This window comes from Aquarana catesbeiana, linkage group LG08 (assembly GCF_042186555.1).
Source record: "Aquarana catesbeiana isolate 2022-GZ linkage group LG08, ASM4218655v1, whole genome shotgun sequence".
Lineage (NCBI taxonomy): Eukaryota > Metazoa > Chordata > Amphibia > Anura > Ranidae > Aquarana > Aquarana catesbeiana.
In genome coordinates this window covers 190,979,763-190,998,526 of record NC_133331.1, presented here as the reverse complement: position 1 = coordinate 190,998,526, position 18,764 = coordinate 190,979,763, and the positions used below count along the sequence as shown (strand labels likewise).

The following is an 18,764-nucleotide window of genomic DNA, read 5'->3' as shown; positions in this document are numbered from 1 at the left end:
TACTATCGAACAGACTTGCATCATTTATAGGTTTTTACATTCATAAAGACCAGTTGGGGTTCATTCCGGGGAGACAGGGACCGGACCAGATACGGAGAGCAGAAAACGCAGTCTCCCTAATGAAGTCGGGCTGGGATGATGGCCCTCCCCAGGGGGGCCTCCTCCTCTCCATTGATCTCCAAAAAGCGTTCGATACTGTTGCCTGGCCCTACCTCTTCACTATTCTACGGAAATGGGGCTTCGGCCCTAACTTTAACATTCTGGAATCCCTCTATAACCAACCTAAGGAACAGGTCAGACTTCAGGGACACCTCTCAGATAAATTCCCTATAAAGAAAGGCACGAGGCAAGGTTGTCCCCTTTCCCCACTTCTTTTCGCGGTGGCTATTGAAACCTTAGCCATCACGATAAGACAACATCCAGATATCCATGGAGTCCGCTGTGGTCAGTCTATGCACAAATGTGCTTTATTCGCGGATGATGTCCTCCTATTTATTACATCCCCCCTAATTTCTATTCCCAACATAATCCAACTTCTACAAGATTTTGAACGCGCTTCCGGGCTCAAAGTTAATGTGTCAAAATCAATTGCCCTTAATGTATCAACTACCCAAGACACGGTACACAGACTGATGGGTAAATTCCCATTCTCCTGGAACTCCACCTCCATTCCCTATCTAGGCATTAATCTCACGTCCAGCATCGACCAAATGTTTAAACAGAATTTCATTCCCATGTTTAAAAAACTTACCGACGTCCTGGCTAGGCAGAGTGAACGTGGTTAAACTGACTCTTTTACCCAGAATATTATACCTCTTCCGCTCCCTCCCTATTCCAGTCCCCAAGTCACACATTCAACATCTACAATCCGCCATCATCCACTTTATTTGGGACAAAAAGGGACATAGATTTTCTAAGGATGTTCTTTTTAGACCCAGATTGAAAGGAGGCCTCGGCTTACCAAACCTGTGGTGGTACTATCAGGCAGCGCAGTTAAGCCAATTTTCCACAATCTACCTTAAGGGTCCCAAACCAGACTGGGTGAGCATGGAACGAGAAGCAGTCCCTAATTTCACCTTAGACTTCCTACTTTGGAACATATCCAAAAAATGTCCTCCTATTCTAGCTCCCACATTGTCCCATTTGATGAAGTTATGCGATTCCCTTCACAAGTTAAGACCTCCAATTGGCAACCACTTGCCCACATCTTCCGGAACCCCGGGTCTCCTCCAGATTTAGATATCCGAGCTTTCAAATGGTGGCTAGACAAAGGCCTATACAGAATTGGACATTTCTTTAACTCTAATGGTCCCCTTACTTTACCATACTGCACCTCTAAACTCGATATGCCTCCCTCCGAAAAATTTAGGTTCTATCAAATTTCGCATTTCCTGAACCATTTATGGAAGAGCAATGAAAGCCCTCTCTCAGTAACTCCCTATGAACAGTGGTGTGCTTCGGCCATGGACACGAGAGGAGGTATTTCTCTCATATACTCAGCTCTAGCTGAACCGTCGGAGAAAACGGCCTACATGTTGAGCTGGGAACGGGATCTTGACTTCAGCTGGGACCTGGACTTATGGCATTCCAATTTTGCTCTTTCTTTTAAAGGTATACTGAACACGTCCCTGAATGAGGCCAGCCTCAAAACATTAACACGTTGGTATTGGGTACCTTATCGTCTGGCCAAATATTATCCTCAAACATCACCTCTTTGTTTTAGAGGATGCAATCATATAGGTACTCTTCTACACATATTATGGGAATGTCCTAAAATCAGAATGTTTTGGAATAGGATTTTCTCCCTTATCCGCAGAACCTGTGGTTGTGCGTTGAAGCAAGACCCAACTATAGCTTTACTTAACGGCCCAATTCCTAAAACCTCCAAACCTAACCAGAAGTTGATTCGGTTTATTCTCCTTGGAGCCAAAATGACTATTACCCGGTCTTGGAAATTTCCGACAGTATCCTTCCGGTTAGCTAAACAAAAAATCTCTTGGATAATGTTGCAAGAAAAGATCTCCAATACCATCCTGGACACTCTGGACAAATTTAAAATCATTTGGGAACCTTGGGCTAACCAGATGGGGCTCCCCTTATACGTATGATTCGTAGAACATAAGATCGGTTCCTTCCTAGGGTGGTCCCCAGACACCCTTCTCTTGATGGTCTTCTGTGCACCTCCTTTCACCTAACCTCTGTCATTCGCTCTTTATCCTTTCTCCTTCTATATCTTTTGTTTTTCTCCCCTTTTTCTCTTCCCTTCTTCCACTTCACTGCTCTTTCTGATTCCCCTTTTCTCTAGCTCTCGGTATTCTTTAGGTTTTATTTAATTATTCTAGGGGTTGATCTCGGAGTAGATCTCCTTTCATTGTTCCCTCAGCTCCTTACGTATAAAGTATTCTAGTTTTTGTGACCGACCTCGGTTTAACCTGCCTTGAGAGAACAATCCAATTGGCTGATTCTTGGACAATGATTTTGTGCTTGATCCTTCTGTCATTTTGTGTTACTCAATATTCTTAATGTTACGAGCACTTTTTTCCTAGGCCTTTTCTTTTTTTAATTGGTGCTCTGGGTTTCTGGGCCTCTAGTCCATCAGTGCAGTTAGTTCCCGGATGGGGCACTGGTGGCGGGGGGTCTAGGGACCTTGGTGCATTACTACTTCACTATATAGAGGAATTCTAGTCTATTGATGTATTCATTTCTTGCATTCGTTGTACATTTATTACTCCATGTACCCGATGAGCAATTTGTTCAATTTTCTGCTTGTTGTATTGCTATGATACTTCAATAAACTTACTTTTAAACGTAAAAAAAAAAAAAAAAAAAAAAAAAGAAGCTTATGTCACACATCAACCACTCTAACCACTTGAAGACAAAGCCCTTTCTGACACTTTTTGTTTACATGAAACATTTTTTTTTTTTTTCAAGAAAATTACTTTGAACCCCCAAACATTATATTTTTTTTAAAGCAAATGCCCTACAGATTAAAATAGTGGGTGTTTCATTTTTTTTTTTTCACACAGTATTTGCACAGCGATTTTTCAAACGCATTTTTTGGGGAAAAAACACACTTTTTTAAATTTTAATGTACTAAAACATACTATATTGCCCAAATGTTTGATGAAATAAAAAAAGATGATCTTAGGCCGAGTACATTGATACCAAACATGACATGCTTTAAAATTGCGCACAAACGTGCAGTGGCGATAAACTAAATACATTTTTGAAAGCCTTTACACGTTACCACTTTAGATTTACAGAGGACTTCTACTGTTAAAATTACTACCCTCGATCTGACCTTCGCGGTTATACCTCACATGCATGGTGCAATTGCTGTTTACAGTTGACGCCAGACCGACGCTTGCGTTCGCCTTGGCGCAAAAGCAGGGGGGGACAGGGGTGCTTTTTTTTTTTTGCTTTTTTATCTTATTTTTAAACTGTTCCTTTCATTTTTTTTTTTTTTTAAATCATTTTTATTGTTATCTCAGGGAATGTAAATATCCCCTATGATAGCAATAGGTAGTGACAGGTACTCTTTTTTGAAAAAATTGGGGTCTATTAGACTCTAGATCTCTTCTCTGCCCTCAAAGCATCTGACCACACCAAGATCGGTGTGATAAAATGCTTTCCCAATTTCTCAATGGTGCTGTTTACATCCGACGAAATCTAAGTCATGAAATGAAATGCTCATAGCTTCCGGTTTCTTAGGCCATAGAGATGTTTGGAGCCACTCTGGTCTCTGATCAGCTCTATGAATCACCGGCTGCATTCTCAGGTTCCCTGTTGAGACAGGAGAGCCAGAGAAAAACATGTAAGACGGTGTGGGGGGGCATTCCCTTCCACTGCTTGTAAAAGCAGTCTAGAGGCTAATTAGCCCCTAGGATTACTTTTACATGAAAGCCGATCGCTGGCTGAAAAGAATGATACCAAGAGGATACCTAAACTTGCAGGCATCATTCTGGTATAACCACTCAAATTCGTGAATGGTGTACCTGAAGACAAAAAAATGGTTAACAATAAAACACAGCAAACGGTAAAAGTATAAAAAATTGCATACCTGAAAAGCAAACATGATAAAACATAACAATAAAACATTGCAGAATAGAATACAGTAAAAAAGAAGAGCAGAACAATAGAGAGAATAGAGAGAGAGAACAATAAAACAACAACTATTTTTTTATTTTATATATTTATTTTTTTTTACACTTTTTTTGTAACTGTAACTTTTATAAATGTAACCGGTTCCAGGTTCGGATCTCTCAAAATGCGATGGCATCTTGGGAGACCCTGTGAAAGTGTGCCTAGTCTGTACAATGCTGTACCCTACGCTAATACTCAACTAGTGTATGGTAGCGTTCAAAACATTCACCAATGCAAAGACCGGGATTGTCAGGACAGGAGGGAGAATAATAGCGGGTGTCACGCCTAAATCCGCGCTTGCTGCAGACACGACATTTTTGGGGGGGTTCGTTGGGTAGGGGTACTCGGGAGGACATAAAGAAAATGCCTCTCATGGAGCCGACTGCATTTGGTTGGGGATGTAAATGGGGGAAGTACGGGTGCTGGTGAGAAGTGGTGGGTTCCCAATTATTAGGATTGGCGAATGCAGCAGGAAGGGCATTATGGGCACGACGGGCCTGTGTTTGTCTTCTTGGTGGCAGCGGGACACTACTTGTGCTTGCCACCTCACCAGCTTGAACTGCACTTATGGGACTCGCCACATCACCAAGTGTTACTGCAGTGCTGGTTTGACTACGACCGGAGTGTACTAGGCCGCTGGTGCTTGCCAGTTCACCAAAACGCTACCAAAAAAACGGTTAGCGATCGCAGGGATCAGGCCTGACTCTGAACGCTGCAGTTATGTGTGTTTAGTGTTTTGTAAGTGACAGTGATCGATCGATAGATACTGCACTTGGGTGGGCTGGGCCGGGCGGAGGGGCAAAACGCAGGTGCTAGCAGGTATCTGGGCTGATCCCACTAACACTGCGTTTTTGGGAACCCTAAACTGCTGGGGACGCTACTATAAATCTGATCGGATCAGATCGTTCAGATACTATACCACTAAGGGAGGTGTATGGTGCGTGCGTGGGTGTTAGCGCTACTGGCACTAACCTGACGCTGCCTGGGGCTGGTGCTTACCAGTTCACCAAAACGCTACCAAAAAAACTGTTAGCGATCGCAGGGATCAGGCCTGACTCTGAACGCTGCAGTTATGTGTGTTTAGTGTTTTGTAAGTGACAGTGATCGATCGATAGATACTGCACTTGGGTGGGCTGGGCCGAGGGCCAAAACGCAGGTGCTAGCAGGTATCTGGGCTGATCCTGCTAGCACTGCATTTTTGGGAACCCTAAACTGCTGGGGATGCTAGTATAGATCTGATCGGATCAGATATTGATCCGTTCAGATACTATACCACTAAGGGAGGTGTATGCTGCGTGCGTGTGTGTGTGTTAGCAGTACTGTCGCTAACCTGACGCTGCCTGGGGCGACGCAGACCCTATCTGACTCTAAAACCTAACTTTTATCACCGCCGGGCGATCAGGGGGCTAAACCTTTATTCGGAAATAAATGGCGGGTGCCCTGACACTATAAGAAATAAAACGAACTAACCAGCGTCACCCGTAACAGTTATACGGTGATCACTGGTGAAAGGGTTAACTAGGGGGCAATCAAGGGGTTAAAACCTTTATTGGGTAGTATATGGGGGTCCCTGACGCTATAAAACGCTGACGGCGAACCTAAATATTTACCTCCCTAACTAGCATCACCAGTGACACTAATACAGCGATCAGAAAAACGATCGCTTAGTGACACTGGCGACTGGGGGTGATCAAGGGGTTAAAACTTTATTAGGGGGGTACCCTAGACCTAAAGGGGGCTAACACTAACTGCCCTACCACACTGTCACAAACTGACACCAATGCAGTAATCAGAAAAAAAAAAAAAAAAACTTCTTGGTGTCAGTGTGACGGGGGTGTTCTCTCTCTTCTCTCCTCGACGCCGGAACGGAAAATACCGAGCCGAGGAGAGATGATGACATTTCCTCTGCTGCTGTTTACTATACAGCAGCAGAGGAAGAATCTGATTGGCTGGGAGAGATCACGGGGGGGGGGTCCACAAATGGATGGTCTCCCCCTCACCTCTCATCGCTCCCAGACACAAGCCGACCGCCTCGGGCACCGGGGGGGTGGGTTCGATCGGACCCCACGCCCGCGGGAGGCAGATCACGTACCAGGTACGTGATTTTGCCTGCCTGTGCCATTCTGCCGCAGTATATCTGTGTTAGGCGGTCAGCAACTGGTTAAGCTACGTACACATGGGTCAAACGTCAAGAGACAACGGTTGGTTCAAAAAAAAAAAAAAACTACCAACATTCAGCCCATGTGTATGCCGGTCTGTCCCACAGAAGCCGGCCGAGCATGCTGGAATACCAGCATCTGATTGACTCTCGATCAGTGCTCTCAGCCAATGGCAAAGAGCGCTGATGGGAGTGTTCTGGCAGGGAAGATCACTGAACTAACCTCGCATGGTTAGTACAGCGGCTCCGACCGGAGCTGACAGGTTTTTTTTTTTTTTCATTCAACCCGCGGGGTTGAATAAAATAATTAAAAAACTAAAGCTGGATACACACTATACAATTTTCTTTCGATTTTTTCCTTTAGAGTTACCAAAACCATATGAGGTCAAACTTTAAGAGTTTCAATTTGTATGCAATCAGGCAGGCCCTTGCACTACATAGGTTTTGGTAAATCTAAAGGAAATCAGACAACAAAAGTTGTAAAGTGAGTATGGGAACTAAGTGTGTACCCGGCTTTAGGGTGTGACCAGTCTCAAAGATCACAGAAAACATAATTATATAAGGGTAATAACAAACTAGCTGAATTTTTGACTTCACTTATTACTCACTCCAACAGGCTCCTCCTCTTCCTAAGACTGGCCCCCGAAGACATTCCTCTATGCTGCCCAACTGGTCTGACGTCAACCGGTACAATGAAGGACCAGTGGTCCTGTACTGTCTGTCAGGACACCAAGGGTCCACCCACATTCTGAAAGTGCTGGTAGTTAACTGTATTCATTATCTCAGACAAAACCAACATATAACATTTGCAGTGCAAGCCCCGATTTACAATAGTGCGGTTTTAAAGCTGACATTCCTGTGGGACTTCATCAGGGCTTGCATACGACTTCTTTAACAGAAGTCAATGCAAGTCATGTTGAAGTCGCACCAAAGTAATGCAGGAATCTTTTTCTAAGTTGGAGCTACTTGCGTCACATCGATTAGAACGGTTCCATTGTCGTTAATAGTGTGCGACTTGTCATGCGACTTTAAACTCTCAAGTCGCATAGCCTCTCATGAACTGAAGGGGAATGCACTACATGGGGTATATTTTCTACAACCCAGAGTTAAATGTTAACCCTGCGCTGCCAACCGCATAAGGCACTGCTCATTGGGTGCAGCTGCAAAGAAGGAGACTGAAGACTCAATCTCTTTATCTTGAAAGTGAAACACCTTGTTTAGGTCTGTTTATTTCACTAAAACCCCCTTAACAGAACTGAACTGGCTAGGAGTCACAGGTGCCTCTGTACAGCTGTGGGCAGCAGCCTGTACAAGCTGAAGACAGGCTGAGACACCTCGAGGCTGTATGCATGTAACTGTGCCACTGGCTCTTGGGCACAGAAATAAGCTTGTATGGCCCTTGGCAGCCATGTAAAAGAGGCCTAAAATACCTACCCACGCACAAACACGTGCACTAGCGTTGCACCGATATGAAGCATTTGAATGAGTACTTGATACTAAAACCAATACCTTCACAGCCTGTTCACATGTGAGGGCCAGCCGTAGTGCGATTTGAAAACAAGTCATGTGTGATTTCTATTCTCATACACTACCCATTTGCATTGAAATCACACCTGAACATCTGAGTGAAATCAAACCGCAGAGCGGGCCGCATATACATGAACTGAACAAAACAGATTACAGCGCACACATACAAAAATGACATTTAAATCCTGCAAGGTTATTTAAAACACCTGAACATATTCAAAAATGTGTGGATTTGGTTACACCATATAGTGCTTATCCCACTACTGCGGAGCACCCCATCCCCCCTTCATTACCTCTTATTAATGTCCACCTGTGTTATAGGAGGAGTCCTTATAGATCTCCCATGAAGAGAAGTTTGTCTCCCATGGTTGAGATGCAGGACCTTTCAATTCTATGAATAGTTTAGGACCCACTGATAATGGGGTACTTTGACACAGTAGTGGACTTAGCACTATATGGTGTAACCAAATCCCCATATTTTTGAATATGTTCAGGTGTTTTAAATAGCCTTGCATTATTTAACCACTTCCCGACCGGCACACACCGATGTATGTCGGCAGAATGGCACGGCTGGGCAAATGGGCGTACAGCTAAGTCCCATTGCGTGCGCGCGCCGGCCAGGAGCCCATCCCCCCTACAGTTAGAAAACACTCCCTAGTACTGACTTAACCCCTCCACGGCTCCTAGTGGTTATCCCCTTCACTGCCAGTGTCATTTACACAGGAATCAATGCATTTTTATAGCACTGATTGCTGTATAAATGACAATGGTCCCAAAAATGTGTCAAAAATGTCCAATGTGTCCGCCGTAATGTTGCAGTCACAATAAAAATCGCTGATCGCCGCTATTACTAGTAAAAAAAAAAAAAAAAAAAAATGAATAAAAATGCCATAAAACTATCCCCTATTTTGTAAATGCTATAATTTTTGTGCAAAACCAACCAATAAACGCTTATTGCAATTTTTTTTACCAAAAATATGTAGAAGAATACGTATCGGCCTAAACTGAGGGAAAAAAATGTTTTTTTAATTTTTTGGGGGATATTTATTATAGCAAAAAGTAAAAAATAATGAGTTTTTTTTCAAAATTGTCGCTTTTTTTGTTTATAGCGCAAAAAATAAAAACCGCAGAGGTGATCAAATACCACCAAAAGAAAACTATTTGTGGGGAAAAAAAGGACGTCAATTTTGTTTGGGAGCCACGTTGCACGACCGCGCAATTGTCAGTCAAAGCGATGCAGTGCCGAATCGCAAAAAACGCACTGGTCAGGAAGGGGGTAAATTCTTCCGCGGGTGGTTAAATGTTGTTTTTGTATGTGTGCGTTGTAATCTATTTTGTTCTGTTTGCGGTCTTATAGCAGCACCATCTTGGATGTAAATGTATTTTTAGGGTGTGCTTCCCAAGTCTATTATTCACATGAGACTGAAGGTATCAGTTTTTGTATCGGAGCATTTGCACGAGTACAAGTACTCATGCAAATGCTTAGTGCCGGCACCGATAACGTTGCAACACTAGCAATATCAAAAGTGACAAAGAATGGCAATTACATATGTCTGACAGACAGCCTCCAGGGGAGTGCACCAATCAACGCCTCTCTCACATTTCTAGTCCCATAGCTACAGTATCAGTCAGCAGTGAGCATCTCAGTGCTATTAGCTTGTGCAATACATAGATAGCAAAGGGGTAAAAAAATCCACACCGCTATTAAAAAAAAATTATTTTTTCCCATCAAACATTTACCCATTTACCACATAACAGCTATAAATCCAGCATAACTTGTTCTCACAAACATATTACCTGTACCCCATAAGCAGCATTCAAGAAACCCTTTCTACTTGTTATACCAAATACAAATATAATAATTATTATTAGTGTTAGTGATTGATATTATACATCTTCTGTTACTGAGTAACCTGTTATTCTGAGATTGTGAAGTCTTGAGTCCGTAACTTTGCAGGTCAAATATTCTTAACTCAGCCTATCAATGTGATCTGCAATTCTTTTATGCAGACCTCTTAAATCAATCATTCCCAAGCAGCATTACTACTGCAGTTTACAAGAAGTAATCCATGCAAAGAGATCTATAAATAAAAGGTAGTCAGGTTAAAACACAATGAATGACACCTTGTCACTAAGAAGCCGTCTAAGAGTACCCAATCTGGCAATGTGAAATCCATTCAACCTTGATGCTAGTCAAGTGACATTTCCATGATAACATTAGAATTGGATGATCGTATACAGTGACTGAATTTTCACTTCAATGAACAGAAGTGTATAAACTTACATGCAAGTGTTATTTGTAGCATCTTCTGGACAGTATCCATAGCAGTAACAATTTAGGAAGGGTAGTGTGTCTTCTGGAGCTAATGTCACCCCATTTTCCAGCTTCTTAAGGTCAGAGTTTGATTTTGTTCCAGTCCTATGTGGAAAAATGTCCAAATTCTGACCTATGGGGAGAAAAATGGTTGGTAAAGAAATTCTACTTAATCCACCACATTTACAATGTAGACATTTCATAAATAAAAGTTCTGTGCTCAAGTCAACGATATTGTACACATACTACAATGTTTTTCAATGACACAACAGATTCAATCATTTCAATCAACAGAACTAATGTACAAGAAATCATCTTTCACCAATTGTCATATGATCATATGATCACCATCAATTTACAAACAAACACAGTACAGACCCTGAATCCCTGGCGCAGTGTTTACACTGGTTAAATCCCAGAGGATCATTAGGGTCAAAGTTTTGGAGTGTCTAGTTTGAGTGTGAACATTGAGGTAAGGGGATTAGGTTAATTGCTGGGTTATTAAATGTTAAAGGGTTCGTTCACATAAAAACTGCCTATGCAGGTAAGGGGTTTCTGTAGATAAAAACAAAAAAACAAACTGTGCAGCTCTGACTAAAATTGAATAATGCTCTTGCTATAGGTGTAGGCCTCCCAAATCTTCACTGGATACTCTCAGGACATTGCTCAGTGAGGCCTGATCATTACAGCTCACCTCCACCATCACAGCGGTCAGCTTTTTCTCTCATTCAAACCCTTCACATGCTCCCTCCTCTCCCCTGATGCAGTTTCTCTGAGCTTAGCATTTGAGCACTTACTCGTGTTATGGAGGTGGTGAGCAGTAATGACTGGACCTTAGGAACATCTTCGCACTGTCCCGGGAGTAGTCCAGTCAGGCTTCAGGAGGTATACCTATAGCAAGGGCATTATACAATTTCAATTCAACTTTAGTCAAAGCTGCACAATTTGTTATCTACAGAAACCCCTTAGCTGCACACACATGCAAGATAATTGCAATGCAACCGAATCATGCAATCAGGGCCGGCAAGAGCTCTCTGCTTCCACTCACCATGCCTGACTTGCGGTCTCCACCCTACATATACAGGTTTTTTTTGTAAAGGAGAACTAAACTCCCAGAAATACTTACCTCCACCTTCCAGTGATATGGCAGTTACATACCTCACCAGCCATTGTCATCTTTTCCCTGGCCACTTCCAGGCGCTGAGTTTTCAGCTTCTTGATTGGCCAGTGAGGGAATGATGTCATCTTGCACACTTCAGTGTATATAGTGTATATTCAATAGAGGACGGCAAGCAGGTGTTTTGTATTGCAAAAAACAGCATGTCTCTTCTGCAAAGAGATGCCCGTTTGCCGGTTTTAACTATCACAATTTTTGGGGAAAAACACACTTCTTTGAATTTTAATGCAAAAATAAAAAAATAACCCAATTTTTTGTAAAATATAAAGATAATCCATTCGACAGCGACAAGCGACATAAATTTTACTGTCCATAGGCGACACTTTAAAAGCCTTTAGATTTACAGACGAGGTCCTCTACTAGAATTACTGGCCATGATCTGATGTTTGCGGCGATACCTCACATGTGTGGGACGATCGCTGTTTACAAGCATGTGGGACCGATGCATGTGTTCACCTTTGCGCGCAAGCACAGGGATTCTTACTTTTTTTTTTATTATTATTAATTTATTTTTACACTGTTGTGTTCATTTTTTAAAATCACTTTTTGCTGTCACAAGGGGTGACAACAACCTTGTGACAGCAATAGGCACCTGACAGGTACTCTTTATGGAGAGATCTGGGGAGAAGTGCTGTCAGGTCAGGCTAATCCTGGTGGGGTGGAAGAGCCCCAGCAAGCAGTAGGGGAGGGGGGGTTGGGGTGTATGTTGAAAGAAAAACGTGGCACAAACCAACAGGCTGGTTATGCACAAGTCCATTGATAGATCCACTTGTGTACAACCAGCTTACCCGCACATGGATCAAAATTTCTCCAGTCCATGCTGAACCAGCATAATTTCAATCCATGTATGGATTACATGAAGCTCCTACACAGAGTCAAAGTTTTACACTGGATTACTACACATACCGGGAAGACATACACAAAGCACACCAAGACTCAAGAATACACATTATTGTATTTAGACAATATTTGCTTATCCCTCAATTCAGCATTAAAAGCATGTCTGAGTTTAGGAATTAGGTGGGCAGCACACTGGTTAAGTGGTTAGGACTTTTGCCTAGCAGCACTAGGGACGTTGATTTGAACCCCAACCACGGCACTACCTGCCTGGAGTTTGCCTGTTCTCCCTGTGTGGGTTTTCTTCAAGTACTCCTGTCTCCTCCCACACCCCAAAGACATGCTGGTAGGTTAATTGGCTCCTGTCTAAATTGACCCTACTATGTATATGCATGAATGAATTTATGTTAGGGACCTTAGATTGTAAGCTCCTTGAGAACAGGGACTGATGTGAAAGTACAAAACATATACATGAAAAGTGCTGCGTAAATTGACTGCACTATATAAGTACCTGTAATAAAATAAATAGGCTGAAGTAGTACTTTAGAGTCAGAGATATTAATAGGTTAGAAACACATATGGGGGTTTTAGAAATCTCACTTTTTTTTCCATTGTTGAGAACTACTAGCATTGGGCTTCCAAAAACAAGAACACTATACTCCAGATGTGCATGTCTCTGAAAAATATTGTCAGGTTATTTATATGCATCTATATTTTATTATTATACAGGATTTATATAGCGCAGACAAGTTTGTGCAGCGCTTTACAACAGTAGGGCAGACAGTACAGTTACAATACCATTCAATACAGAAAGATCAGAGGGCCCTGCTCGTTAGAGCTTACAATCTAGGGGATTTGACTACACATACCTGCAGTGGACTCCTGCCCATACTGAATACTGAATCATTCTAATAGGTAAATTTTCAGCACTTTGATGGCGCCAAAGCTTTCCCGACCCTTCATGCCTGTAAATTCCTATTGGCCAGTAAGGCAACCAATCATAGTGATGGTCCAATTGAAATATCGAAATTAAATACCTTTTAGACAGGCGATGGTGTCATGCTCCTATAATTGGGAGCATCGGAGAACTAGCTTTCAGAACAGTCTTCAGAAAAGGGTCTTGAGCGTTTTGTCTGCTAAAAGCCTTCTACAAAAAGGTATACAGGGTATAACGACTTAGGGTAACCTAAGAATTTACCATAAAACATTTATCTTAGCCCTGTACACTCTAGTCTATTGAGCAGCGAGGGCACAGGAGAGCGCCGTTTTCCAGCACAGCCCCATTGCCATTTTATTTTCCTGGAGTTAGGCTCCTCTGCATTAAAAAAAAAACAAAAAAAAACCAGGAACGTAAAGGCTGTACTGTTTTCTATAATAGCAATTTCTAACCTAAAAATCCAGCTAGAGCACTTATTTGCACTTCATCTGAAAATGGCACCCCTGTAATTTAAGCAGGAAAACCTGTTTAAGTGCAGGAGTTAAAGCACCGTATGTAGGTTTCAGTTTCACCCATAATTTATTGGTCAAGACGATATTATAGTACAAGTATTAGGATATTAGTTTATTGATATATATTTTGCAGTTGAATTGAATATGGTTACTAAGAAAGTAAAAATTTCAAAGTAATTTTATCCTCTGAATTCTTGAAGATGTCCTTAGGGCAACGTCTCACTATGGCAGGTGAGCAGACGTGAAGGTGTAATTAGCAAATGACCACTGAGGTCATTACTGAACATGCATGGGATTTCGCTGCAAAATTGCAGTTATGCCTCATGCCTCCACTGGTCCTGTAAATAGAACACTTGCGCTGTCCTGGTGTATGATGACAGCAACTGGTGACAAGATCCTGTGCATGTGCAGCAATGACCTAAGACAGTGGTTCTCAACCTCAGCCATCAAGTACCCCCATGGGCCATGTTTGCAGGTTTTCCTTCATCTTGCACAGGTGCTTTAAATCAGAGTCAATGGCTTGGAATTTTGGACAGTTATTTTATCAAAGAGAAATTCCCAGAACACGGCCTGTTGGGGGTATTTGAGGACTGAGGTTAAGAACCGCTGACCTAAGACTGGATACTACCACGCAAGTGTGGATTCTCGCCAACATGCATGCTTGATAGATGTGCTGAAAACAGTGCATGCATGGGAGTAGCAGTAACAATCGATAGATGCAAGGCCATATTTTTAAATCAAGCATTTGTATCAAACTGCATGAGTGTTTGAAAGGAAACTAAAACAAGTCTGTATGGGTTTGCTGCTGCTGAACGGTAGGGTGCCAGCAACATCCTCCCATACTCTCTCTCTAATCCCCATGTCTGCCTGCCCCCCCCCCCCCCCTTCTCGCTCCAGGCCTTTGCATCCACACCCATCTCTCCCTTCCCTAGAGTTCATCAACTCCCTATCCCCTGAAACCCACACCCCCATCCCTATACTGCCACCACCAGATTTCTGCATCCACACCAGTATGTTCCCTCTCCCAGCTTTCACCCCTCACCACTTATCCTGCCACCATACCAACCCATTTGTTCTCAGTACTGCACCTGCCATCACACCAGCCCTGTGCACTTACCAGCATACCTGCCACCATTGCCAACCTTGCCCATTCCGTAAAGAGCACACTTTTACTTGTGTTATTAAAAAAAGAGAAAAGTGTGGAAACCGCTTTCATTCTCTAGTTTTAAGTAGAGACTAGAAACAAAATGAACTTCAGACTGAAATCCCTTTGGCAGTTAGAGGAGAATATGCAGGCAAGTTTTCCAGACATACTCAACAAACCCATTTTAAGATATTCCTTTTTCCTGCTGCAAGCATTTACTCAGTACAGTGTTTCATTTGGAAATTAAAAGAACACAGAAACCAGGCCCTGGTTGCAAGTCTTATGCCAGGCGCTGAGCATTGGAGGAGACAACCTGAAGGCAGAAGTAGTCTCTAAACACCATAACCACATCCATGGAACACAAGATAGAATCCACTGCGCTTGAGTTACTGTTTCACCAGCAGCAGACTTTTAAAAATAAACATGAGTTTTGCAAAAATGCTCTAAATGCCAAGTTGAAAAAAGATAAGGTCCTATTAGAAATGGATTGAAGTGTGGTTTGAAGTCAGCCTCAGCCCTCCACAAATCTTGGCTTAGTATTGAAAATATAACATCACATGTCAAACAAATATAAATGTCTAATAATTAACATGTTATTTACTTTGTACATTTTTTGAGTAACAGTTTTGCAAATAAGAGTCAAATGGCTGAACTTTGATCAAAATTGTCACAATAGTTTAGATCAGGTAAAAAAAAGGCAGATACCTTACAAACACAAAAACCTCACAAAAAATATGGGCAACAATAAAAAAAAAACGTATTATATTTGTGAGAAAAGGAAAACAAATGTGTTGGGCCTCACTCAGAAGATCTAAAAGATCTCCAAAATACAAGCAAAAGACAAAACTGGTCACCGATATTGCTTGTGGTCTCCCTGCAGCTGATATTTTCACAATTTCTGATTTACTATGCATCGTTTCCCACACAACAGTGCTTCTGCATGGAGGCCATTTTGGTGAGTAGCAGGCCTTGTTTTCTCATGTGAAAGCTGACCCTTGACTGGTGGTAAGGTTGAGCTCCGGCGTGTTCGCGTGCTGCACGTGCCGAGACCGCCAGGAAGTCGGCACGGCGCAACGCTAATCACAAGCAGCGAGACATTTCCCGATGTGCGGCTGCAGAGATCGGGAAATGTCTTACTGCCTGTGATTAGCGCTGCGCTGTGCCGACTTCCTGACGGGCTCGGCACGTGCAGCATGCAAACACGCCGAAGGTCATCCTTAACTGGTGGGTTAATATTTAAATCAAGGAGGAGAGGATTAGAAAGCACAGATCCAAAGAATGGATGAATGCCCGTCTACAGGTATAGCTTGCATTCCAGCAAACACAAACAGTAGTGACATTATCAAATCTCACTACAAATCTTATGAGACTAGTAGTCAGAGGCAGCAGTACTTAAGTTTTATGTAGTATAAATCCAAAGACATTTTTTTTTTAGCTTTTGGGTACAGTGGAGGGGAATCAGAACTTCTGTCAAGCTTTTATTGGCTGTCTGCACCTCCATTAGGCTTCATGTACACAGCCTACCTTAACCGCCAGAAAACGCAAAATCGCGACAACTGTCAAAACTTTTCTATCCTGAAAGCGATTCTTCCACGTTCAGGAGAGGGAGATTGAGGGTTGAAGCTTCCCTAAATGCAGCAGCTCCTAAACTCTGGTAAAATCCTTTGTGTACATTGACACAGGCTTTTATGGAATTGAGTTTAGGAGTTTTAGCAAAGAAAATGCCAAAAGCTCCTAAACTCAAGTTTAGGAGCTGTAGTTTACATGAAGCCTTAGGGAGCTGCACCCTCACACATTCAGACCATTTACTGTTATCATTAAAAATGAAAAAACAAAATTTGAAAACACACAGAAGGGAAAATCTTACACCTAGTGAGAACCAGAAATTACCCCACCTTGGAGGCATTTCTTACATAGTTACATAGATAGTTACATAGTGAGTAAGGTTGAATAAAGACACCAGTCCATCCAGTTCAACCTGAGTGAGTGTGGGTGCGTATCTACAATCATCCCTATTTATTTAAAGGTACCCATATAGCGCTGCCAATTCACACAGCACTCCACACATACATCGTACACCCACATAGGTCCCTACCCTCAAGGAGCCCACAATCCAAGGTCCCTAACATTCATATACCAGGGCCAATTTTGGACAGAAGCCAATTAACCTACCAGCATGTCTTTGGAGTGTGGGAGGAAACCGGAGTACCCGGAGGAAACCCACGCACAGGGAGAACATGCAAACTCCAGGCAGGTAGTGTCGTGGTTGGGATTTGAACCAGCAACCCATTTTACTGCTAGGCGAGAGTGCTACCCACTACACCACTGTACTGCCCACTTCTCACTTCCTTGTTTTGGCTATGGGGCAGAAAGCGAAATCACCCCAATGGAACACAATTGGCCAAAAATACTCAAAAGTGGGGAATAACCCTGCCTTACTTTATCCAAAATTTAAGGCAAAGGAATGTCCACACAAAAAAAACAAAAAAAACTGACAGACCCCTGCATCAACACAACAATGTGGATGCAGGGATCTCCCCAGCTGCACTTTTGTGTTCTTACAGAGGTGACTTCCAAAGTAAGCAAAAATTAACATCCCAAATCTTCTCCAAAGGAGGCCTCTAGAGAACCAAAAGGATCAAGTAATTACATCTATCTATCGGGTAAGTGATATAACTAAAGGGTTCTTGGGAAAGGTATGTATTTTTGCTTATGATACAAATGTGTGTAATAAAAGTTAATGTCCCTGGAGGTGTCTAACATGAAACATGATTTGGCTTTGCTGGAAGATTGGTCAAAATAGTAGAAACTGCAGTTCAATATTTCTAAATGAAAAATAATGCACCTAGGGAAAAAAAATTCCTTGACATGGTACATTATTGGGGGTACAATGTTGACCAGCGCCACAGAGGAAAAAGATTTGGGGGTACCTTTTTTCAGATGATTGCAAAATGAGCATATAGTGTGACCAGTGTGAAAAGCGAATAGAATTCTAGGAAGCATCACTAGCAGGAGTTTAGTGAGATCTCATTTAGAAAACTAGGTCCTCACTTACAAAAAGACATTGATCAGATAGAACGAGCCCAGAGAGAGGTAACAAAAATGGTGAAAGGTTTGGGGGATAAAACATATTGAGAGCGACTTCAGGAACTTAAAAGGTACAGTCTGGAGGAAAGAAAGGAAAAGGGAAACATGACTGAAACCTTTAAATACATCAAGAGGGTGAAAAAGGTTCAAGAGGGCAAGATGTTAAATTTAAAACCAAGGTCAAGAACACGGGGACATGACCTCAAACTAAGAAAAGTTCAAAAACTAAACTAAGAAAGCATTATTTTAGTGATAGAGTAGTTGATGCTTGGAATACACTTCCAGTAGAGGTAGTGAGACAGTCAACAGTAGGTGGATACAAACATGCTTGAGACAAACATAGATCTATGCCACCTTTTTTCTGTTGTCACTACTTTATATTCTCATGGTAAAATTCAAGTACCAAGGCTACAACAGGGAATTTGGGGGGTGGATCAGAGGATTAAGTCCTTGAATCAGGGGGTTTGTGGCTAAGGAACACTGAAAAAAAAAAAAAGCGGGCAGAAACGTAATGGTACTCAAGGCAAGTTCTTGTTCAATGCCCCACTGGAGAAAGGCCAACACCTGAGCCACTGAAGTTATGTGGATGGACACCCAGAGGCCTGCACCAGGCAAAGCCTTCCAGGTGAGATGATATATTTTCAGAGACATATACTTGTGCACCAATAAAATGGTGGGGATCACCGAATCTGACAAACCCATCCCTCGAAACCTGGCTTTCAATAGCCATGCGGTCAATACCAGAGACCGTAAAGCACGGTGGTAAACTGGAACCTGGGACTGGAGATCCTCTCAATAAGGGAACCGCCAGGGAGAATCTGACCAGCCGCACCACGTCAGCGTACTACGGATGACGAGGCCACCACAACGACCAGAATCCCCTTAGCCTCTTATCCTGCATGGTAGGCAAGAGAGCAGGGAATGTGTA

The 18,764-nt window shown here is 42.5% G+C and overlaps 1 protein-coding gene across 3 annotated transcripts in view; it reads right to left on the bottom strand.

Annotated features, from left to right (window-relative positions):
• BMPR1A (bone morphogenetic protein receptor type 1A) overlaps positions 1-18,764 on the bottom strand; it is a 178,209-nt gene that overhangs the window by 45,780 nt on the left and 113,665 nt on the right. For all 3 annotated transcript variants that reach the window (XM_073596732.1, XM_073596731.1, XM_073596733.1), the window contains exon 4: positions 10,113-10,275. In XM_073596732.1, the coding sequence (XP_073452833.1) occupies positions 10,113-10,275 (163 nt within the window). The remainder of the gene's footprint in view (positions 1-10,112; positions 10,276-18,764) is intronic.